At 36.2% G+C, this 26,262-nt stretch overlaps 2 protein-coding genes across 2 annotated transcripts in view; one reads left to right on the top strand and one right to left on the bottom strand.

The window, feature by feature from the left end:
- Nucleotides 1-8,853, top strand: part of LOC148957470 (uS5 assembly chaperone PDCD2L-like) — a 49,735-nt gene extending 40,882 nt beyond the window's left edge. The window contains exon 6 of the mRNA XM_089115297.1: nt 7,828-8,853. Within this exon, the coding sequence (XP_088971423.1) occupies nt 7,828-7,934 (107 nt within the window). The 3' untranslated portion in view covers nt 7,935-8,853. The remainder of the gene's footprint in view (nt 1-7,827) is intronic.
- LOC148957468 (uncharacterized) overlaps nt 2,360-26,262 on the bottom strand; it is a 35,195-nt gene continuing 11,292 nt past the window's right edge. The window contains exon 2 of the mRNA XM_089115311.1: nt 2,360-2,738. Coding sequence (XP_088971437.1) covers nt 2,426-2,738 — 313 coding nt within the window. The 3' untranslated portion in view covers nt 2,360-2,425. The remainder of the gene's footprint in view (nt 2,739-26,262) is intronic.

The raw sequence follows: 26,262 nt of genomic DNA, 5'->3' as shown, positions 1-26,262 counted from the left end.
TTATCTTAGAATACTTTTTATGCGTCACTAGTCATCAACATCTCCCGCGAAGTTAATTTCTATGGCTATGTATATCACATAGTTTTACCCTTTGCCGAAAATTTTTCTTACTGCCAACGTTTCTATAAAAGGAATAAAAAAGTTTGACTAACTAAGCTTATCTCTGGGTGTCTTACTAAGCATTTCATTTTTTAGATTGCTGCAATTGTCCTAAAACAAAGATATTGGTTCTCTTTTTTCTTTGATATTTTCAACCATCAGCTTCTAACTTCATTTGTCTCCTTTTGTACTTTACTTTGATTCAAGAATACGATATTGTTTATACTTTTTGTTTAAGTTTTGTTTTTTCTCATTTCTTAAGCTACTCGTGATCAACCACGTACACTGAATAGCATTAGAAGTTGAATTCTTTCTTTTTTACAAGATTATCAACGATATTGCCTCTGACTACACAAGATACCCTATTCCACAATTACCACAGCCTATGTATTATTTTCGTAATGCAGATGTAGTTTGGCAGATAAGGGCAAGAACGACAAGATTCAAGAACAGGTTTTATCCCGACTGTCTCTCTGATTGGAACACGCTTGACCCAGAGATTAAGTTATCGCTAAATATTTTTAAAACAAAATTTTCGAAACTTATCCGACCCAATCCTAAACTAGTATACGGTATTCATAATCCAAAAGGTCTAGCTATTCTTACTCAGTTACGGGTAGGACTGGGCAAACTAAATTATCATAAATTGAGGCATAACTTTAGAGGTACATTAATCCTTTGTGTCCCGCAAATGATGGGGTAGAGGACACGGAACATTTCCTGCTGCTCTGTCATTCGTATAACCGGCAGACTTGATCTACTCAATAGTGTGAATGCAAAATTGCTCCCTCATGGTTGTTCGTCTCTTTCAAATGACGTTTTACTCAAATTCATTTTGTATGGTGACGAGCGATTAACCATTGACACAAATAAGAAGCTACTTCAGGCAACACTCAAATTCATTCATGCTTCATAACGCTTTTAAATATTCCATTGCTGCACACTCCTATACATTATCATCTACTTTTTGTCTGTTTACTCTGTATTCGTAATTAGTTTACCTAGTCTTAGTTATATTTCCTCATATCTTTGTTTAATGTTGTGCCTTTTTTATGTATCGGCCATAGGATAGTCATTGTCTTTCGCTCTTCATGGTATCGTCCCAGTAGTATAGTACAGCAATTAGGGTAGCATAGTCAATGTAAAATTGTATTGTTATTAACTTCTATGAATAAAAATGAAGTTGAATTCGTCTGCGTTACATTCCTTCCCATACCAACACCCTCTGGCTCACACTTTAATATGGCCATAACTATATCAGGCGCAAACATTGTTATTTCAATATTACTTTGTTGAATTCTTTTGCTCTTGTTTTACTACTTGAGGCTCCGTTATATTTTTTTGTAACGAGTACTTTTTTCTGAAGTTTGGCCTTAATTCCCGCAAATCTGTTTTTAACTTTTTGATAAGAACCTGTTTTAGAATCGTGCATGATGTTTTCAAGAAAAGTATCATATGCATAAGAACTTAAGTAGGGTGATTTCAAAATTGTAAGGTTCTTATATGCGGGTTTTTACTGTATACATTTGTCACGTTTTGGTCGTAAATCTTTGTTCTATGATTGTTTTTCGGGAGTACATGAGTTAATATATCAGGTTTATGGGTAGAGGGAATTAGCTATTTTTAGGGGTACTTTTTGATCATCAAATGCAAGTATCGATGAAACTGTAGGTGTGAATTTCTTATTCTTGCAGACACATGAATTCTGTACACATCTGCCCAAAATCTTGAACTTTCGTTTTTTTGTTCGTTTTTCATATCCCCTTTGTTTTGATATAAGGATTTATATAGAGAAGACATTCGCTACCTCGTCTTTGTTATCTCGAACATTTGTTGTCTCGCACCATTTTCTATTTCCCTTGGAAGAATAATGCCAAAAAATTTCCATGTATCTGATAATAATTTAAGCTTGTTGGTTATACAGAAAATAAGGGTTCCTTTGAATATCTAATGGAAGGTATCGAGAAAATGCAAAAAAGACGCAGGAAACCCCCGCCCCCCCCCCCCACTCAGCACAAATGCCGGTGATTAGCTAAATATTGATAGAAAATTTATATCTTCAACAAATTTTCAAATTAAAATAGAAATACTTTTTTAAGATATTTCCATAACATCCCATCCGAAACAGCTTTATTAACGTCTATTTTAAAGCTAGAAACACTTCACCTTAGAAAGCAAAACAGTCAGAGTTAAAAGACATAGATCGCATTCGTAGTTTATATAATATATTCAGCAAAGCAACTTGTGTAGCATTCAAGATATAAGTGTCGTTAGTAGGATATATATGAGCTAAAATAGTTTGTCACAATTAAATTTCCTTATTGCATCATCTTCCAAAGAATTTCAATAAAAGTTGATGGAGATACTTTTTGGGATCAACTGTGAAACGTGGACCCCTTCCAGGAGTGATGCCAAATGCTCTTTTGGATTTAGGAGCATTGCCTTCAACTGGAACACAGTACATGACTTTGCCTTCACTTTCGTAGATTTCTATCGGGTTTTTATCTTCTGTTTTCTCCTGTTCGTAAGCATCTTGTAGAATTTCCTGATTCACGTCCACTGGTGTAGCTGTGGCGATCAGTACAAGTGACAGAAGAAATGCAATTTTGAACACCATTATTACGATTATGCTTTGTTCTCTGAAAGAAACGAAGAATATTGAGCCGCAGAGTCCCACATTTGAGGCTTTTGTACAATGTTTTGCTTTGATTACATGGCGTGATGAATTTTTAAGTTGAATGCTACACACCGAATAAGTTTTATCTAAAGAAAACAAGGTGTATAAAAGGTCTTTTTGGTTAAACTGATTAAAATAAATGTTTCAACTGCGCTTTTAATCATGTGCTTTTTAACCTTCTAACATAAGAAGTAGCTTCAGTAGAAAGACAGCTTTTTTGCACTTTCAAGATTCTAAAACTGCTTAAAGAAAGACTTCCAAAGAAAACTCTTACCTTACTTTCTCTCTTCTTGTTTGCACTCGTTCTGGCCTCTGGTTTTCTTGTTGTCGTAAGGTGGCACATTGGAAGAATTTATATACTATTCCAGGTAGTAAAATATTATTTATTCATTATGAGAAAAATCAGAAACTATGCCCTTCGTCACGTTTTTAAGTAGCCCTTCCAATATCTTTTTTCAACTTTGAAAGTTTATTTGCCATCATGGGAGTTTCTCATGAAAAGGTGAAAAGTTCTAGTTTCATATTGAAAGTTAACATAGAAGCAATATTTGAGAACAGAATTTTTTCCGAAGAATGATGTTGCACCTTTAGCCTATTTTTCACTTGCCTAAAGTGATAAATGCAAAAATATCTTGGTGCCAAAATCATGTTTTATCAAAGAAAGGTTAAATGCTTTCTTTTAAAGGACATAAACGTTTATGAAGGAGGGAAACAAGAATGTCTTAGCATCAAATTCATCAGTTACATCATGCGTATCCGCTAGTGTTAAACCCAGCTAGATCAAGGGCAAGTGGGGTGTTGAGGGGATGTTTCGAGGGAGGCAGCCCTCCCTTACAAATCGAATATATGAACTAACCACTATAGTCGAGAGGCTGGAGGAGGGGGGGGGGAGTATTGTCACCCGAGCGGAAAATTCACGACACCAACTTTTTCTAATGTAGTTTTGAGCTTAGATTACCAAATTGGGGGTAATTGGCTTGTCAAGCACTGATTGCTTGAGATGATTTTAATGTCAATTTAAACATAATTTTACTTATAATTTGCTCTATGTTAGTGAATTTGGTCATTATAAAACTGGTTCCTATTTTGGGGGGCCTATGAACTTTCAATATTTCATCTTGTGGGAAGAAAAACCTACAAAATTTGCATTTTCAAACATTTTTCGGGGAAAATGCGACTAGAATGTTTTTTAAATGAATTTGCTAAACCAAACGCTTTATGCTGTTTTCCCGTAAAGAAAGAAAAAATACGAGCTAAAAGATAACATTCTTCATCATTTTCTTCATCAATGAAAATCATTTTATGATGTCATTTGTCTTTACACTGCATCGTAAGATGAGACATCTTCGAGTTACACTTATTTTTATTTATAAGAATCTGTAAATTTAACTTCAGGCTGGCTGTTCTTGAGTTTTCGAAAATTTGCAGCTGGATTGTTCCAGGCCCGTAGCCAGGCCTTTTGCGCAGGGGTGGCAAATGCAGGCAAAGTTTAAAGCACAGTTTTGTGTAGGGAGGGGAAAGGGGCGGAGAGTTAGTGGAAACAAAGAAACAGAAAAGTTGTCAAATGTCTTCAGAATTTAAACAACTTTCTTCCTCTTAATTTCTATTAAGTTAGAAAAATTGTAAATGCTATGTCTTCCATCTGGAGCACAGGCTAACACAAGGCATGCAAGATTTTTCTCCTTCTTTGTCCGCAAAGAACTTCGCTGAGAGGAATCTTTCCTTGTTTATGCAGAAAACAAGCACTTTTCAAAGTCTCTATGTGTTGATGTGAAGCCAGCAGCAACTGCAACTTTTAGAAATTAATATAAAACGAGTATCGGCTAACTAAGCCCGCTTTCTGGCCACTTCACATCTTCAAGCATTCGAGAGAAGATTTGCACGCTTCTTGGAGAAAAAACACCAAGCTCCTCGAATGTTTTCTCCAGAACAGAAAATGTTGGCGCTGCATATTTATATAGAGGTATCAGGGTCACGTAATAAAACCCCCCAGTAAACAATTTTCGTTCCGTTAAAGTTACCTTGACTCAAATTGACGACGATGAAATCGATGAAAAAGCGCATTAAAAAAATTGGAGGCAAATTCTCTGTGTGGTAAACAGCTGGTGTTCTCTTGCTCCAGGGGTGGCATTGCCACCCCATGCCACCCCCTGGCTACGGGCCTGATTTGTTCTGAAATTATTAGGGTGTAAGCAGTGCAGTGTTGGAATAGATCGCTTCCATTTTGCTTCACAACGAATAAGCTGCATTACGCACGATATGAATCGCACTATTGCCGACAGTTGCAAAATCTAGATGCAACAAACACCTGGAGAAGAGCTCCCAAGAAGGGCTCTCCTTGTGTCGTAATCCTGTTGGCACTGGCAAATATGATGATGCTAGGAATAAATTTTCATAAGATATAGGCCGTACAACAATTTACTTTTAAAAATACCATGTTCTTTTTACGATTTTAATGAGATTTGACATATTCGTCTTTATTAACTGCATAGAAAGCCCATTAAGAATCTAAGCTGAGTAAAAGTTTGAAAATCCTATATAAACAAAATGATCACATCACTTTAAGACTTACACAAGAAGATTGTCTCACAAAAATGGGTCCTGAATATGGCCTTTCAAGCAAAAGTGTTACAAAGTATCTACCAATCCAAAGAGATATGTTTTTGAGCTAGAGATGTTAAAAAAACGAAAGAAAGCTGTTAATTGTTAGAAAATCTTGCATCAGCTAAACCGTTATTTTATCTTGCCAGAATGGGATTGCATTGCATGTATCAGCGCTGCATCTTGCAAAGAGAATCCCCCAATTGATTTGGACAAAACTCCCTGTTCCCTCTTTCCTCAATACCGCTTACACTGGCAACGGCAGATTACGTGCAGCTATTAGGATTCCTAGTATATCTTTTTTAACAACTTTGTTGACAAATAAGGCTTGAACATCCACCTAAAGCCCGCTGTAAAGCAGTTGCACTGCTTACATCCTAATGATTAAGAGCAAATTAAGAACAACCTAGCTGCAAATTTTCGAAAAACTCAAGATCAGCCAGCCTGAACATTAATTTACTGGTTCTTATAAAAAAGAGTATAGCTCGAAGATGGATCATTTTTTATATAGTGTAAGCCTTCTTGTTCTTCTAAGGGTTTTTTTTCTCCTGGATGTTGGCGATCATGTTTTTTCACCCCTCTCTGTCCCTTGACAATGCCAACATTTCTGAATCTCTTCTGCCAGTATTGAAGTACACGTTCGATCTCCTAAGGTACATCTGCCTTTGTCTCCCTCTACTTCTTCTACTTTCTTTTTTTCCAGTTAGCACTAAATTTTCTATTCCTTCAGATCTCATCACATGTCCCAAGAACTGCAGCTGTCTTTTCCTTACAACTTTCATCCGGCTTTTTTCACTCCTGCTTTTCTTTAAACTTCTTCATTACTAACTCTATAAGTAAAATTGTAACGTAACGATTATTCTCAAGAACCACACTTCCACTGATTTAATACTTTCTTTCATGATTACACAAATTGTCTAAGCATCACATCTATAGAATGAAATCTGACCTAACATAACATATTAGAACTTTGATTTTAGTTTTCACTTTTAGCTGCCTTTTCTTAAAAGCAGCATTCATCTTGTTGAGAACCTCAATTACCGTCCCAATTATTTTCTCGATTAGAGTTACACACCTTCCATCTAATGCTATCAAGCTGCCTAGGTAAGTAAACTTCCCAACATTAGTTATTGATACGCCTTTGATATACAAGGAACATTTGTTTTTCCGTTGATACAACCATACATTCTATCTTTTGTATTGACCTTTCTTTTCACATTCTGATAGAAACTTATTCAGAATGTTTTGAAGGGATGTTTCATTTTCCACAATTAGTACTATGTCATCCGCATACCTCAAGTTGTTAATATTGACACCCCCAACTTCCACACTTGGCATATTCTCATTCTCCTTCAGAATTATTTCACTGTATATATTAAAAAGATGTGGGGATAGAACACATCCTTGTCTAACACCTATCTAAACCGATGTCGACTTTCTGGTCTTTCCGTCAATTCTAATTGCTGCAATCTGTTTCCAATATAAGTTCCTTATCAGTTGTTAATCCTTTTCGTCAATCCCTAATCCTTCCAGAACTCTAAACATTTCTTAATTCTTACTTTATCAAATGCCAATGCATAAAAAAGTGTAGGCCTAACAAAGTGTAAAGAAAAATGACGCCATAAACTGATTTTCATTGATGAAGAAAATGATGAAGAATGTTATCTTTTAGCTCGTATTTTTTCTTTCTTTACGGGAAAACAGCATGAAGCGTTTGGAGCCCTTTAAAGTCTAGCAAATTCATTTGAAATACATTCTAGTCGAATTTTCCCCGAAAAATGTTTGAAAATGCAAATTTTGTAGGTTTTTCTTCCCACAAGATGAAATATTGAAAGTTCATAGGCCTCCCAAAAATAGGTACCAGTTTTCTAATGACCAAATTCACTGATATAGAGCAAATTATAAGTAAAATTATGTTTTAACTGACATTAAAATCACCTCAAGCAATCAGTGCTTGACAGACCAATTACAACCAATTTTTGGGGTTTGACCCCCTGCTTCTCGGAAACGCTCCCTTAAACGCTTGATCAACATTCAAATTCGTAATCTAAGCCCAAAAGTACATTTGAAAAAGTTGGTGTGGTAAATTCTCCGAACGGGTGACAATAACCACCCCCCTCCCCCCCCCGCGTTAGAGCACAAAATGTCAATTATATTCTGTGGTTATACGTAGGGACAGCTACACTCAGCCTTGCTCCACCTTGCCAACTCTTTACAAGCCATCAAAGGGTCATCTCTTTTTCCTGATCTCAAAACATGCTCCTATCCTTCTGTCACCACTGGATAACAACTATAATCTTTATTCTTGAACGTCCTAGTGGTTTTGAAACTATTCTAAAAAATAATGCAGAGAGAAAAATACTTTTTTTCCACCTTCGATATAAGACTTATTTTCTTCAATTTACACAATACATAATCTAGTGAGCTTTGAAATTTTTCTATCATTTCAGCCAGTGTTGAACCCAGCTACATTAAGGGGAAGATGGGCGCGGAAGGTGATATTTCGAGGGAGACAGACATATGTTTGGTTGGGCGAATTCCTCAATTGGCAATATGAACTAACCCTTAATCATGCTACTAATTTTCCATTAATTAGTAATTTCTGTTAGCCTTCTAGAGTCAGTGAACAGTTTGAATAATTTTACATTTAATTTCAAGTATATAGGATGTGACCGTAGGTTTTGTATGTGGCTTCTAGAAGTTCCCTATCGAAGATCCTCCTTCCTAACTTCTAAGAATGGCACCCCTGATTAAAAGCAGATAGCAAAATTTTGAAACCCTTCCTTGAATCTTAAAAGTAGAACACAGGGAACCGGGAGCTTCAGCTCGCATAACGTTTTTGGTTCATCTCCTCAAATACACTTGGTAATCGTCATTGCTACCGTACTGAAGTAGTGCTGATTAAGATAGCGAAAGTAAACTTAAGCCTTTAGTACATTTACTATAGTACCATAATTTCTAACAGTGTTATCTCGTGAACTGACTCTCCTGGGTATCTATTTAAAGCAGTGTTATCCAGTGAGCTTACTGCCACTGGTCTAACTAAGTCTCGCTTATCTAGCTTTTGATTGGGAAATCCTATTTTTTGCTATGAGGATCCAGAGTCTCTTTTAAAACGTCTCCGGGAAAACTTTCTATGATGTCTCATTTGCATCTATGCCATTAACTTTGTTACAATTTAAGAAAACGATGATTATGAATTTTGTACAACAGCCATTACAGAAGATGATTTTACAGAAAGCAGTTACAATCAGGATATGTTTATGATGATACGTGCTATTGGTACTAGATTATATTGTGATTTGCAAAGAGAACAAATATTATTCAGACAATTATTCAGGGCATACATCTTTAGCATGGTTTTTTGCGTCAATGATAATTCTTTTTAAACGTACTAAGGTAATTTCAAAATAAACGAATAGCATTAGTCTCAGTAAAAACCATACACTTGGGCAACTAAGAAATAACTAAGGTCGTCTATACCATGTGCGTATAATTATATTCTATCTTATAAAGCTGAGATTATTCTGTTAAATTTGCCTTCAAAACCGTTGGGGAAATAATTTCATCAGGATTAAGAAGAAGTCAATAGAATCAAACCCTTTTTTAATTTAAAGAAGCAATCACATAAATTAACTTGTCGCGACAAAATACATTTTGAATTCTCGATATCAAAGTGAATAAGTGATTAGCTGTCTTGAAACCCTTTCTTTAGGTGATTTGCTTCTCTTAAAAGATTTTAAATTTACTACCAAAGAAGAGTTTTCCAACTGTACTGAGCAGCATGATGTCTATGTAATGACCTACTCTTTCGGAAAGTAACCCTCGTTAAAAAATTAAGAACTGAGCTGGTCATTTTCGTCTTCCAAAATCATTGCGAAACCTCCTTTCCTTTCTTGTAAAACGAAAACGGACCCTCTTCTAGCTCAGCATTAGCCAAGCCCAACTTCCACGCATTAACCCCTGCCTCAAATTTAAATCTTAATGGGCAAGGATTTTGACCTTGTCACATTTTTCTCCTTCTAGTTCTACTTTATTATTTACGGCAGTCAAGTTGTCCACCAGCAAAGTTCACAAAAATAATCTTCTACTAAACACTGCTTAATATACAGTAAATGATGGTATATCACCAATTGTTCTAAAAAGCCGTGTCCCGGAACTCGCACTAGTTCTTAACAAAATTTTCCAGCTCTTCTATTCACTTGGTATTATTCAATCTTCCTGGAAACAAGCCCGTATTTTTGTCTTACCTAAAAAGAGATGCAAGTTTGACCGAATTAGCTACCGTCCAATCACAATCACCTCCTGCTTTTCTCAAACAACGGGACCATACTAACCAAACTATTGCTTACCTTCTTTAAAATAAGCAAACTCTGATCAACCGTATTGCTTTCTTCAAGCAAGAACAGCTGGTGATCTGCTAGCGTGTGCTAGTTTAAGTTATCTGCTTTAGATTCCATTCGTGAGAGTAGAGTGATCTCTCTCGACGTCTCAAAGCCTTTGGTTGCGTCTTGCACAAACCCTTTTAAACTCCACGTGTACGGTTTGCATCAAGCCCGTGGACATTTAACTGGCAGCTTTCCGTCTGATAAATCCATAGCCATTAGAATTGACGGCTACATCTCCTGTCCCCACTCAAATAATACCGGTGTTCCACAGGGTTCTGTTATATCCCTTGTTTTATTTATACGTTTGTATCAATGATCTGCAGTCTTCCACTGCCATTCTTTTGCTGATGACACTTATCTGAGGTGTTCTTTATCCTTCAATCCTCGATATGATTCTGCTATCAGCACCCTCCCTAAAGAAATATTTCAGCCTCACTTCTCACTGACGATTTCAACGTTAATTAACAAATATTTTTGGACCAGTCAGGTCTTCGATCACCCATTCAACTCTCACAAGTCTGCTCAAGTACACAAATGATTGGTTCTAATGCTGTTTCTGAGATGCAATTTTTTGCTGATTTAGCTGCTTCGAAATTGTGGCAAGGAAACAAATTATCTTTAAATGCAACAGCCTCATAAGTAAGATTTCCGAGGGCATTGGCATCTTACGGTACTCTAAAAGATTTGTGCCTGCATCAACTGTTAAATAGATGTGAAACAGCCTTGTAGAACCCTATCTTAGATATTACTGCCCTGTTTTGGGTAATGTAGGTGAAATCTCTCTTGATAAACTTCAAAAATTAAAACATGAAAAGATAAACTTCAAAAGATTGTTCTCTTGTATAGGCCTTGTTGCAGGCGTCTGGGATTTTCCGTAACATTTACCGACTAAAAACAAATTGGGGCTTAGTTGTAAGGGTTAAGCTCAAGAATGATAAATGATTGTGCTGCTGTAAAAAAGAGACTCTAAGGTGGTCAATAAACGCCCTCCCTCGTTTATTGATTTTTCAAAATTTATCCACTAATTATTTACATTTTGGTTATGAACCTTGAAGGTTGACTGAAAACAATATTTTTGTTGCAAATCCTTCAGTCTGTTGAATGTTCCATTAGTTTTTATTATTGATTGATGTTTTCTCTTAAATTTTTTTGCGGTACAGAATTTGAAAATGGCTTTGAAAAAAGCAAATATTTTACGACATACTAAAAGCTTTTTCGTCTGACACTCCTCAGAGCATAAAACGTCAGAATAGGTTCCGAAAAAACACGATGGAAAAATATATACCCAGTTGTGGATCGAAGTAGGCCAATCAGAAAAACGCAAGCACAAGACCGGTATAGTTGACCAATCAGTGCCGCGAGCCTAAAAAAAAATTACCAATGAAGTCCAAGAGAGAAAACGAACTCCTTTTGTCTACACAATGGCGGCTTTTTCGTTTTTATGTAGATTGACTCCAAAACTGCTAGATGGAAGGAGGACCGGGCTCTGACAATTATCCGAAACATGTCGTCATTATAGAGTTTTGCACAATCTGGGTTATCTAAAAGATGTTGACCAATGGCAGAATCACTTGTTTTAACAGTGTTTCTAGACCTACAAGATCGAGGAGGCTGTTCTCTTTGAGGGGCAGTTTTGTTTTGTATGTTGGAAGGAACATGCTGTTTTATCCTATCCCCCAATCTTTGGGTTGTGCGTCCTAGGTAGCCTTTTTTTTCAGGACCTTTTTGCAGAATCATTCAAAATTAAGAGACATAGATCGCATTCGTAGTTTATATAATATATTCAGCAAAGCAACTTGTGTAGCATTCAAGATATAAGTGTAGGATATATATGAGCTAAAATAGTTTGTCACAATTAAATGTCCTTATTGCATCATCCTTCAAAGAATTTCAATAAAAGTTGATGGAGATACTTTTTGTATTGATCAGCTGTGAAACGTGGACCCCTTCCAGGAGTGATGCCAAATGCTCTTTTGGATTTAGGAGCATTGCCTTCAACTGGAACACAGTACATGACTTTGCCTTCACTTTCGTAGATTTCTATCGGGTTTTTATCTTCTGTTTTCTCCTGTTCTGAAGCACCTTGTAGAATTTCCTGATTCACGTCCACTGGTGTAGCTGTGGCGATCAGTGCAAGTGACAAAAGACATGCAATTTTGAACACCATTATTACGATTATGCTTTGTTCTCTGAAAGAAACGAAGAATATTGAGCCGCAGAGTCCCACATTTGAGGCTTTTGTACAATGTTTTGCTTTGATTACATGGCTTGATGAATTTTAAAGTTGAATGCTACACACTGAATAAGTTTTATCTAAAAAAAGCAAGGTGTATAAAAGGTCTTTTTGGTTAAATTGATTAAAATAAATGTTTCAACTGCGCTTTTAATCATGTGCTTTTTAACCTTCTAACATAAGAAGTAGCTTCAGTAGGAAGACAGCTTATTGCACTTTCAAGATTCTAAAACTGCTTAAAGAAAGACTTGCAAAGAAAACTCTTACCTTGCTTTCTCTCTTCTTGTTTGCACTCGTTCTGGCCTCTGGTTTTCTTGTTGTCGTAAGGTGGCACATCGGAAGAATTTATATACTATTCCAGGTAATAAATTATTATTTATTCATTATGAGAAAAATCAGAAACTCCGCCCTTCGTCACGTTTTTAAGTAGCCCTTCCAATATCTTTTTTCAACTTTGAAAGTTTATTTGCCATCATGGGAGTTTCTCATGAAAAGGTGAAAAATTCTAGTTTCATATTGAAAGTTGACATAGAAGCAATATTTGAGACCAGAATTTTTGACGAAGAATGTTGATGTTGCACCTTTAGCCTATTTTTCACTTGCCTAAAGTGATAAATGCAAAAATATCTTGGTGCCAAAATCATGTTTTATCAAAGAAAGGTTAAATGCTTTCTTTTAAAGGACATAAACGTTTATGAAGGAGTATTGTCACCCGAGCGGAAAATTCACAACACCAACTTTTTTTAATGTAGTTTTGAGCTTAGATTACCAAATTGGGGGTAATTGGCCTGTCAAGCACTGATTGCTTGAGATGATTTTAATGTCAATTTAAACATAATTTTACTTATAATTTGCTCTATATTAGTGAATTTGGTCATTAGAAAATTGTTTCCTTTTTTGGGGGGCCTATGAACTTTCAACATTTCATCTTGTGGGAAGAAAAACCTACAAAATTTGCATTTTCAAACATTTTTCGGGAAAAATGCGACTAGAATGTATTTTAAATGAATTTGCTAAACCATACGCTTTATGCTGTTTTCCCGTACAGAAAGAAAAAATACGAGCTAAAAGATAACTTATTATTATAGATTCTTTTTTATCATTTTCTTCATCAATAAAAATCATTTTATGATGTCATTTGTCTTTACACTGCATCGTAAGATGAGCCATCTTCGAGCTATAATTTATTTATAAGAATCCGTAAATTTAACTTCAGGCTGGCTGTTCTTGAGTTTTCGAAAATTTGCGGCTGGATTGTTCCAGGCCCGTAGCCAGGCCTTTGGCGTAGGGGTGGCAAATGCAGGCAAAGTTGAAAGTGCAGGTATGTGTAGGGATGGGGAAGGGGGCGGAGAGTTAGTGGAAACAAAGAAACAGAAAAGTTGTAAAATGTCTTCAGAATTTAAACAACTTTCTTCCTCTTAATTTCTATTAAGTTAGAAAAATTGTAAATGCTATGTCTTCCATCTGGAGCACAGGCTAACACAAGGCATGCAAGATTTTTCTCCTTCTTTGTCCGCAAAGAACTTCGCTGAGAGGAATCTATCCTTGTTTATGCAGAAAACAAGCATTTTTCGAAGTCTCTATGTGTTGATGTGAAGCCAGCAGCAACTGCAACTTTTAGAAATTAATATAAAACGAGTATCGGCTAACTAAGCTCGCTTTGTGGCCACTTCACATCTTCAAGCATTCGAGAGAAGATTTGCACGCTTCTTGGAGAAAAAACACCAAGCTCTTCGAATGTTTTCTCCAGAACAGAAAATGTTGGCGCTGCATATTTGCAATGCACCCCCTGGCTACGGGCCTGATTTGTTCTGAAATTATTAGGGTGTAAGCAGTGCAGTGTTGGAATAGATCGCTTCTATTTTGCTTCACAACGAATAAGCTGCATTACGCACGATATAAATCGCACTATTGCCGACAGTTGCAAAATCTAGATGCAACAAACACCTGGAGAAGAGCTCCCAAAAAGGGCTCTCCTTGTGTCGTAATCCTGTTGGCACTGGCAAATATGATGATGCTAGGAATAAATTTTCATAAGATATAGGACGTACAACAATTTACTTCTAAAAATACCATGTTTCTTTACGATTTTAATGGCATTCGACATATTCGTCTTTATTAACTGCATAGAAAGCCCATTAAGAATCTAAGCTGAGTGAAAGTTTGAAAAACCTATATATACAAAATGATCACATCACTTTAAGACTTACACAAGAAGATTGACTTACAAAAAATGGGTCCTGAATATGGCCTTTCAAGCAAAAGTTTTACAAAGTATCTACCAATCCAAAGAGATAATTTTGAGCTAGAGATGTTATAAAAACGAAAGAAAGCTGTTAATTGTTAGAAAATCTTGCATCAGCTAAACCGTTATTTTATCTTGCCAGAATGGGTTTGCAATTTGCATGTATCAGCGCTGCATCTTGCAAAGAGAATCCTCCAATTGTTTTTGACAAAGCTCCCTCTTTCCTCAATACCGCTTACACTGGCAACGGCAGATTACGTGCAGCTATTAGGATTCCTAGTATATCTTTTTTAACAATTTTGTTGACAAATAAGGTTTGAACACCCACCTAAAGCCCACTAAAAAGCAGTGGCACCGCTTACATCCTAATAATTAAGAACAAATTAAGAACAACCTAGCTGCAAATGTTCGAAAAACTCAAGATCAACCAGCCTGAACATTAATTTACTGGTTCTTATAAAAGAGAGTATAGCTCGAAGATGGATCATTCTACTATATAGTGTAAGACTTCTTGTTCTTCTTAGGGTCTTGTTTCTCCTGGATGTTGGCGATCATGGTTTTCACCCCTCTCTGTCCATTGACAATGCCAACATTTCTGAATCTCTTCTGACAGTACTGAAGTCCGTGTTCGATCTCCTAATCTACATCTCCCTTTGTCTCCCTTTACTTCTTCTATCCTCTATTTTTCTTGTTAGCACTAAATTTCCCATTCCTTCAGATCTCATCACATATCCCAAGATTTGCAGCTGTCTTTTCCTTATAACTTTCATCCGGCTTTTTTCACTCCTGCTTTTCTTTAAACTTCTTCATTACTAACTCTGTAAGTAAAATTGTAAGTCTCAAGAACCACACTTCCATTGATTCGATGCTTTCTTTCATGTTTTCACAAATTGTCCAAGCATCACATCTATAGATTGAAACTGACCTCACGTAACATATTAGCACTCTGATCTTAGTTTTCACTTTTAGCTACCTGTTCTTAAAGGTGGCATTCATCCTGTTGAAAACCTCCATTGCCGTCCCAATTTTTTTCTCGATTTGAGTTACACACCTTCCATCTAATGCTATCAAGCTGCCTAGGTAAGAAAATTTCCCAAAGTTAGTTATTGCTACGTCTTTGATATACAAGGAAAATTTGTTTTTCTGTTGATATTGAAGACCTTTCTTTCCACATTCTGACACAAACTTATTCAGAATGTTTTGAAGGGCGGCTTCATTTTCCACAATTAGTACAGTGTCATCCGCATATCTCAAATTGTTAATATTGACACCCCCAACTTCCACACTTGGCATATTCTCATTCTCCCTCAGAATTATTTCACTGTATATATTAAAAAGATGTGGGGATAGAACACATACTTGTCTAACACCTCTCTTAATCGATGTCGACTTTCTGGTCTCTCCGTCAGTTCTAATTGCTGCACTCCGTTTCCAATATAAGTTCCTTATCAGTTGTAAATTCTTTCCGTCTATCCCTAATGCTTCCAGAACTCTAAAAATTTATTAATGTTTACTTTATCAAATGCCAATGCATAAAAAAGTGTAGATCTAACAAAGTGTAAAGAAAAATGACGTCATAACAATGATGAAGAATGTCATCTTTTAGCTCGTATTTTTCTTTCTTTACAGGAAAACAGCATAAAGCGTTTGGAGCCCTTTTAAGTCTAGCAAATTCATTTAAAATACATTCTAGTTACATTTTCCCCCAAAATTTTTTTAAAAGATGCAAATTTTGTATGTTTTTTTCCCCACAAGATGAAATATTGAAAGTTCATAGGCCCCCCCCCCCCCCCCCCCGAAAAAAATAGGTACCAGTTTTGTAATGACCAAATTCACTATATAGAGCTAATTATAAGTAAAATTATGTTTTAACTAACATTAAGATCACCTCAAGCAATCAGTGCTTGACAGACCAATTACCCCCAATTTTCGGAAACGCCCCCTGAAACACTTGATAAACATTCAAATTTGTAATAAACGCCCAAAACTACATTAGAAAAAGTTGGTGTCAGGAATTCTCCGCTCGGGTGACAATACCCTCCCCCCCTCCCCCCTCCAGTCTCTGGACTACTACAAGAGTGATGTCCCAGGCTCATGAAACGCGTTTGAGCACAAATAGTAGAAACTTGGAGCCTCCCCAATAGTTGTCAAACTGTAGTATGTTTCCTTTATAACAGTGTACTGAATGGGATAGAAAACAATGGGCAGCCCCCCCCCCCCAATATGAATTTCGTTCCGACGGCACTGTGTTAGATTATTAGAGAATGTCTTCAGTTGCTGTTTTTGCTGTTTGTAAAAAGAAACCCGACAAAGTCTGTTATACCACAGAATAGAAATTTAATTTCTATTCTGTGGTTATACGTAGGGACAACTACACTCAGCCTTGCTCTTCCTTGGCAACTCTTTACCAGCCATCAAAGGATCATTCTGTCACCACTTGATAACAATTATAATCTAGATTCTTGAACGTCCTAGTGGTTTCGGAACTATTCTCAAAAAAATGCAGAAAGTATTTTTTTTTCGTCCTTCGATATAAGACTAATCTCCTTTAATTTAGACAATACATAATCTATTGAGCTTTGTAATTTTTCTGTAATTTCAGCCAATGTTAAACCCAGCTACATTGAGGGCAAGTAGAGCGCGGAAGGGGATATTTCGAAGGAGACAGCCCTCCCTTTAAAAACGAGTATATATTTGGTTGGGCGAGTTCCTCAATTGGCAATATGAACTAACCCTTAATCATGCTACTAATTTTCCATTAATTAGTCATTTCTGCTAGTCTTCTAGAGTCAGTGGATAGTTTGAATAATTTTACATTTATTTTCAAGTATATAGGATGTGACCGTAGGTTTTGGATGTGGCTTCTAGAAGCTCCCTATCGAAGATCCCCCTTCCTAACTTTTAAGAACGGCACCCCTGATTAAAAGCAGATAGCAAAATTTTGAAACCCTTCCTTGAATCTTAAAAGTAGAACACAGGGAACCGGGAGCTTCAGCTCGCATAACGTTTTTGGTTCATCTCCACAAATACACTTGGTAATCGCCATTGCTGCCGGACTGAAGCAGTGCTGATATCGATAGTGAAAGTAAACTTATGCCTTTAGTACATTTACTATAGTACCATAATTTCTAATAGTGTTATCTCGTGAACTTACTCTCCTGGGTATCTATTTAAAGCAGTGTTATCCAGTGAGCTTACTGCCACTGGTCTAACTAAGTCTCGCTTATCTAGCTTTTGATTGGGAAATCCTATTTTTTGCTATGAGGATCCAGAGGCTCTTTTAAAACGTCTCCGGGAAAACTTTCTATGATGTCTCATTTGCATCTATGCCATTAACTTTGTTACAATTTAAGAAAACGATGATTATGAATTTTGTACAACAGCCATTACAGAAGATGATTTTACAGAAGGCAGTTACAATCAGGATATGTTTATGATGATACGTGCTATTGGTACTAGATTATATTGTGATTTGCAAAGAGAACAAATATTATTCAGACAATTATTCAGGGCATACATCTTTAGCATGGTTTTTTGCGTCAATGATAATTTATACGTACGTACTAGGGTAATTTCATAATAAACGAATAGCATTAGTTTCAGTAAAAACCATACACTTGGGCAACTAAGAAATAACTAAGGTCGTCTATACCATGTGCGTATAATTATATTCTATCTTATAAAGCTGAGATTATTCTGTTAAATTTCATCAGGATTAAGAAGAAGTCAATAGAATCAAACCCTTTTTTATTTTAAAGAAGCAATCACATAAATTAACTTGCCGCGACAAAATACATTTCGTATTCTCGATATCAAAGTGAATAAATGATAAGCTGTCTTGAAACCCTTCTTTGTGTGATTTTCTTCTCTCGAAAGATTTTAAAATTACTACCAAAGAAGAGTTTTCCAACTATACTGAGCAGCATGATGTCTATGTAATGACCTACTCTTTAGGAACGTAACCTCTAGTTAATTGCGAAACCTCCTTTCCTTTCTTGTAAAACGAAAACGGATCCTCTTCTAGCCCAGCATTAGCCAAGGCCAACTTCCACGCATTAACTCCTGCCTCAGATTCAAATCTTAATGTGCAAGGATTTTGACCTTGTCACATTATTCTCCTTCTAGTTCTACTCTATTCATTACGGCAATCGTGTTGTCCACCCGCAAAGTGCACGAAGATCTTCTCCTACTAAACACTGCTTAATAAACAGTACATGATGGTATATCATCAAATGTTCTAAAAAGTCGTGTCCCGGAACTCGCACCAGTTCTTAACAAAATTTTCCAGCTCTTCTATTCACTTGGTATTATTCAATCTTCCTGGAAACAAGCCCGTATTTTTCCTTTACCTAAAAAGAGATGCAAGTTTGACCGAATTAGCTACCGTCCAATCACAATCACCTCCTGCTTTTCTCAAACAACGGGACCATACTAACCAAACTATTGCTTACCTTCTTTAAAATAAGCAAACTCTGATCAACCGTATTGCTTTCTTCAAGCAAGAACAGCTGGTGATCTGCTAGCGTGTGCTAGTTTAAGTTATCTGCTTTAGATTCCATTCGTGAGAGTAGAGTGATCTCTCTCGACGTCTCAAAGCCTTTGGTTGCGTCTTGCACAAAGCTCTTTTAAACTCCACGTGTACAGTTTGCATCAAGCCCGTAAACATTTAACTGGCAGCTTTCCGTCTGATAAATACATAGCCATTAGAATTGACGGCTACCTCTCCTGTCCCCACCCAGGTAATACCGGTGTTCTACAGGGTTCTGTTATATCTCTTGTTTTATTTATACGTTTTTATCAATGATCTGCAGTCTTCCACTGCCATTCTTTTGCTGATGACACTTATCTGAGGTGTTCTTTATCCTTCAATCCTCGATATGATTCTGCTATCAGCACCCTCCCTAAATAAATATTTCAGCCTCACTTCTCACTGACGATTTCAACGATAATTAACAAATATTTTTGGACCAGTCAGGTCTTCGATCACCCATTCAACTCTCACAAGTCTGCTCAAGTACACAAATGATTGGTTCTAATTCTGTTTTTGAGATGCAATTTTTTGCTGATTTAGCTGCGTTGAAATTGTGGCAAGGAAACAAATTATCTTTAAATGTTGCAAAAACTAAAGGCATGATTCTCGAAAGCCGAAGTAAATTGATAACTTAAGTTCACCTAACTCAGTAAATCGAAAACTCAAAAATGAGACAATGAAATTAAAATTGGTGAAAATACCAAGCACCTAGGAGTTCAAGGAGATTAGAAATTGAAATTTTCATCCCAACTAGCCTCATAAGTAAGATTTCCGAGGGTATTGGCTTCTTGCGGTACTCTAAAAGATTTGTGCCTGCATCAACTGTTAAACAGATGTGAAACAGCCTAGATGTAGAGCCCTATCTTAGATATTACTGCCCTGCTTTGGGTAATGTAAGTGAAACCTGTCTTGATAAACTTCAAAAGTTAAAAACTTCCAAAGATAAACTTCAAAAGATTGTTCCCTTGTTTATGCTTTTCTTGTAGGCATCTGGGATTTCCGTAACATTTACCGACTAAAAACAAATTTAGGCCTAGTTGTTAGGGTTAAGCTCAAGAATGATAAATGATTGTGCTGCTGTAAAAAAGAGACTCTAAGGTGGTCAATAAACACCCTCCCTCGTTTATTGGTTTTTTTAAATTTATCCGCTAATAATTTACATTTTTGTTATGGACCTTGAAGGTTGACTGAAAACAATATTTTTGTTGCAAATCCTTCAGTCTGTTAAAAGTTACAGAGATTTTATTATTGATTGATGTTTTCTCTTAAATTTTGCTTTTTTCCATAGACAGTTTCATTATGGATTCATTCTATACTTGACAATTGTTAACGGTCCTTTTTTTCAGGACCTTTTTGCAGAATCATTCAAAATTAAGAGACATAGATCGCATTCGTAGTTTATATAATATATTCAGCAAAGCAACTTGTGTAGCATTCAAGATACAAGTGTCGTTAGTAGGATAAATATGAGCTAAAATAGTTTGTCACACTTAAATTTTCTTATTGCATCATCTTCCAAAGAGTTTGAATAAAAAATGATGGAAATACTTTCTGGGATCAACTTTGGAAGGTCGACCCCTTCCAGGAGTGATGCCAAATCCTCTTTTGGATTTAGGAGCATTGCCTTCAATTGGAACACAGTACATGACTTTGCCTTCACTTTCGTCGATTTCTATCGGGTTTTTATCTTCTGTTTTCTCCTGTTCGTAAGCATCTTGTAGAACTTCCTGATTCACGTCCACTGGTGTAGCTGTGGCGATCAGTACAAGTGACAAAAGACATGCAATTTTGATCACCATTATTATGATTATGCTTTGGTCTCTGAAAGAAAAGAAGAATATTTGAAAGTAGGGTCACTATATTATGCCTTCCTTGCAGCTGATTGTACAATGAAAGTTAAATGCAATAGCCACGAACTGTAGGCACTTGTCTAAAGAAGATCCGCGATAGTATGAATCGCATGATAGTACGAATAGCTGGACAATTTCTCCAAGAAGCAAAGACAAATCTAAGAAAAGACATCTAGTTATATAGTCTAAATTAAGGTAAATAAAGCCAGACCTGTGATATTCAACAATTAATCATGCAAGAAATGATACTGAAAAACTGCATTCCGTTTTTATTTGACAGAAAAAGACAGCTATTTCAAATTTATTGTTGAACTCAATTTTGCAATAACAAAGTAATTGACAACGGCTATAAAATTTCTATATAGTAACCAATTATTCTACGTCGTCTTGCCTGCAATGTTTTAAATCTTTGTTTCCTCTGTAATTGGCTGTTCTAAAATGCTTGATAAATTTTTCAAGATTGCATACTTGTTCCAATTGTTTAGGTTGAATCAGAAAATATCACTGTTTTTATCACTTCAAAGTTTTCAACTCGAAAAAGACATTTCTTCAGAAGATAGGTAAAATTGACTCTTTTCATCAAATTTGAAGAAGACCTTTAAACAAAATTTTAACCTACCTTGCTATCACTGCTTTAGTTGGCACTCCCTCTTGCCTCTGATTCTGAAGTTGTCATAAGTTGCAGCTTTGTCACCCTTTGTTATGAGAAAAATCAGAACTCCACTTTTTTTCACATTATATAGTCTTTTTTCAAATATCGTTTTTAAATTTGAATAACCAGTTTGCCATCTTGCTAGTTTCTCATGGAAATGTGAGAAATTCAAGTTGAATACTGGAAAAAGCGCGTAAGCAATATTTTAGCCTGCGTATGAAGAGGTTAGGGAGCGTACGGCAGGCTAGCAATATCTGTAAGCATCAATCTATTGGAAATTATGATGTTGTACTTCTCAGCTAACTTAATTAGAAGCTTATCTGCCCGAGATGGTCAACATAGAAAAAATCTCTTGCTACCAAATTAAAGCTGTCTTTAAGAAAAATTACGCATCCTGTCAAAGGTCTCAGACGTTTGGAGAAAGAGAGAGAGAGAGAGAGAGAGAGAGAGAGAGACCGTGGAGCAGGGGGGATAGCCCTCAACATCATGCTTCAGCGATTTCAGAAATTTTGGCACTTGTGATAAATTTTTTCGAGTTTGTTGGCTGTCGAAAGTTCCTGCCTCAATTTAAATACACATTTGTACTCTTCTTCCACCTCACTTCTCTACCGGATGCAAATTTTTTGCTTTATCTGGGCATGATTGATACTTTATCGTAATATTAAATATTATTACAAAAGGTTTCTTCTCGCCAATCATTGCGAGCAAATGTTCTTAGAAAGGTTTTTTATTTAGGTTCATGCTGGAGTGTTTATTGTAACTATTAGAACCGTTAAAACGCCGAAGTGAAATGCATTGGTTAACAAACACATCTACATCAAGGTACAAGATAAACTTCAAGTAACAGGGAGTTGCACAAGTTTAATGTGATAATTGCATGCAGCTGTGTATATGTGTGTCATTGTGAGAAATGACCTTCTTGTGTATTGGACTCAGCTTATCTACTATCAATGATTAATATAACCTCATATTATGCGAGAGCAAGAGGAAAAGACCATTCATAAAAAGTCCAATCTTAAAGGCAATCACTAACGTGGACAAAACCTTCTGTCCATCAATAACTGGCCAATCGGTGCGCGTAATAGCATTCTCACACTATATATGTTGATTGCCATTAATGGTCTGGTTGATGTATATGATCATCATAGAAATCAGGAGTAATTGTTACTATATAGGACGAATCAATACTACCTGAGGCGGCCCTTCGTTGCAGTGACACCCTCCCTCGTTTATTGGTTTTTTAAAATTTATCCGCTAATAATTTACATTTTTGTTATGGACCTTGAAGGTTGAGTGAAATCAATATTTTTGTTGCAAATCCTTCAGTCTGTTAAAAGTTACAGAGATTTTATTATTGATTGATGTTTTCTCTTGAATTTTGCTTTTTTCCATAGACAGTTTCATTATGGATTCATTCTATACTTGACAATTGTTAACGGTCCTTTTTTTCAGGACCTTTTTGCAGAATCATTCAAAATTGAGAGACATAGGTTGCATTCGTAGTTTATATAATATATTCAGCAAAGCAACTTGTGTAGCATTTAAGATACAAGTGTCGTTGGATAAATATGAGCTAAAATAGTTTGTCACACTTAAATTTTCTTATTGCATCATCTTCCAAAGAGTTTAAATAAAAAATGATGGAGATACTTTCTGGGATCACCTTTAGAAGGTCGACCCCTTCCAGGAGTGATGCCAAATCCTCTTTTGGATTTAGGAGCATTGCCTTCAATTGGGACACAGTACATGACTTTGCCTTCACTTTCGTAGATTTCTATCGGGTTTTTATCTTCTGTTTTCTCCTGTTCGTAAGCATCTTGTAGAATTTCCTGATTCACGTCCACTGGTGTAGCTGTGGCGATCAGTACAAGTGACAAAAGACATGCAATTTTGAACACCATTATTACGGTTATGCTTTGGTCTCTGAAAGAAAAGAAGAATATTTGAAAGTAGGGTCACTATATCATGCCTTCCTTGCAGCTGATTGTACAATGAAAGTTAAATGCAATAGCCACGAACTGTAGGCATATATCTAAAGAAGATCCGCGATAGTATGAATCGCATGATAGTACCAATAGCTGAACAGTTTCTTCAATAAGGAAAGACAAATCTAAGAAAAGACATCAAATTATATGGTCTACATTAAGGTAAATAAAGTCAGACCTGTGATATTCAACAATTAATCATGCAAGAAATGATACTGAAAAATTGCATTCCGTTTTTATTTGACAGAAGAAGACAGCTATTTCAAATTTATTGTTGAACTCAATTTTTCAATAACAAAGTAATTGACAATGGCTATAATATTTCTATATAGTAACCAATTATTTTTCGTCTTTTTGCCTGAAATGTTTTAAATCTTTGCTTCCTCTGTAATTTGCTGTGCTAAAATGCTTGATAAATTTTTCAAGATTGCATACTTGTTCCAATTGTTTGGGTTGAATCAGAAATTATCACTGTTTTTATCACATCAAAGTTTTCAACTTGAAAAAGACATTTCTTCAGAAGATAGGTAAAATTGACTCTTTTCATCAAATTTGAAGAAGACCTTTAAACAAAATTTTAACCTACCTTGCTATCACTGCTTTAGTCTGCACTCCTTCTTGCTTCTGATTCTGAAGTTGTCGTAAGTTGCAGCATTGGAAGAATTTATATATTCTATGCCAGGTAATAAATTTGTCACCCTTTGTTATGAAAAAAATCAGAACTCCACTTTTTGTCACATTATATAGTCTTTCTTCAAATATCGTTTTTAAATTTGAATAACCAGTTTGCCATCTTGCTAGTTTCTCATGGAAATGTGAGAAATTAAAGTTGAATACTGGAAAAAGCGCGTAAGCAATATTTTAGCCTGCGTATGAAGAGGTTAGGGAGCGTAAGGCAGGCTAGCAATATCTGTAAGCATCAATCTATTGGAAATTATGATGTTGTACTTCTCAACTAACTTATTTAGAAGCTTATCTGCCCGATATGGTCAACATAGAAAAAATCTCTTGCTACCAAATTAAAGCTGTCTTTGAGAAAAATTACGCATCCTGTCAAAGGTCTCAGACGTTTGGAGAGAGGGAGAGAGGGAGAGAGGGAGAGAGGGAGAGAGGGAGAGAGGGAGAGAGGGAGAGAGGGAGAGAGGGAGAGAGGGAGAGAGGGAGAGAGGGAGAGAGGGAGAGAGGGAGAGAGGGAGAGAGGGAGAGAGGGAGAGAGGGAGAGAGGGAGAGAGGGAGAGAGGGAGAGAGGGAGAAAGAGAGAAAGAGAGAGAGAGAGAGAGAAAGAGAGAAAGAGAGAGAAGAGAGAAAGAGAGAAAGAGAGAAAGAGAGAGAGAGAGAGAGAGAGAGAGAGAGAGAGAGAGAGAGAGAGAGAGAGAGAGAGAGAGAGAGAGAGAGAGAGAGAGAGAGAGAGAGAGAGAGAGAGAGAGAGAGAGAGAGAGAGAGAGAGAGAGAGAGAGAGAAAGAGAGAGAGAGAGAGAGAGAGAGAGAGAGAAAGAGAGAGAGAGAGAGAGAGAGAGAGAGAGAGAGAGACCGTGGAGCAGGGGGGATAGCCCTCAACACCATGCTTCAGCAATTTCAGAAATTTTGGCACTTGTGATAAAATTTTTCGAGTTTGTTGGCTGTCAAAAGTTCCTGCCTCAATTTAAATACACATTTGTACTCTTCTTCCACCTCACTTCTCTACCGGATGCAAATTTTTTGCTTTATCTGGGCATGATTGATACTTTATCGTAATATTAAATATTATTACAAAAGGTTTCTTCTCGCCAATCATTGCGAGCAAATGTTCTTAGAAAGGTTTTTTATTTAGGTTCATGCTGGAGTGTTTATTGTAACTATTAGAACCGTTAAAACGCAGAAGTGAAATGCATTGGTTAACAAACACATCTACATCAAGGTACAAGATAAACTTCAAGTAACAGGGAGTTGCACAAGTTTAATGGGATAATTGCATGCAGCTGTGTATATGTGTGTCATTGTGAGAAATGACCTTCTTGTGTATTGGACCCAGCTTATCTACTATCAATGATTAATATAACCTCATATTATGCGAGAGCAAGAGGAAAAGACCATTCATAAAAAGTCCTATCTTAAAGGCAATCGAGAATTACTAACGTGGACAAAACTTTCTGTCCATTAATAACTGGCCAATCAGTGCGCGTAATAGCATTCTCACGCTTGTCCATTGGCTGATATTGATTGACAGGTGGCTTAAGCCTTTTTAGTATCTGTTGATTGCCATTAATGGTCTGGTTGATGTATATGATCATCATAAAAATCAGGAGTAATTGTTACTACATAGGACGAATCAATACTATTCGAGGCGGCCCTTCGTTGCAGTGAAATGGAGGAAAATTTTTCGAATATTGATGCTTCTAGTTCGCTGAATAATGCACATTTTGTTTTAAGTCATTTTTTGTGACATTTCCAGTCGAAAAAAAGAAGAACCGCAGGATAGGCTTTCCGCCGGATTATGTGACTCTTGCAATGAGTATTAAAAATAAAACGATATTTAAACTGATATTTAACCCTGGCATACAGGGCTTAATCAGAGAAAAAAATTACTTGTTGAAAATTGACCATTTTTACTGGTGCACCCCTCGGATATTTCACTTTAGCTAAAACCTTTTAAACAAACAGTTTAAGTTAAAGTAATTTTTAATACTTTCATATACGAATTTTATGGAGTTTTAGGTTATTTCTGATCAAATTTTATTTTGATGCAAGTTGAAAGTTTTTTTAACTTTTTTTCAGTGGCATATACCGTGAGTTTTGCTTAAATCTAGCTGAAACCTTGTGGTTAAAAAAATGGAGACTCAAGATCATTAATGCTTTATAAACCAAAAAAGGAAACATGCTTATTGGTGAATTGATGTTCAATTACATGCACATCCTAATTTTTAAAATTATTTCATTAATGAGGGATTCCTAAGATAAGCCTTTCAAATAGATTAAGTCTTATTGATACTGATGTTAGTAGCCTTGGGAATACTTTCTGAAA

Source organism: Rhopilema esculentum, unplaced genomic scaffold (assembly GCF_057945365.1).
Source record: "Rhopilema esculentum isolate cy_ngs unplaced genomic scaffold, ASM5794536v1 HiC_scaffold_24, whole genome shotgun sequence".
Classification (NCBI taxonomy): Eukaryota; Metazoa; Cnidaria; class Scyphozoa; order Rhizostomeae; family Rhizostomatidae; genus Rhopilema; species Rhopilema esculentum.
The sequence above is the reverse complement of the archived record's forward strand: the minus strand, read 5'-3'. Positions and strand labels throughout refer to the sequence as shown.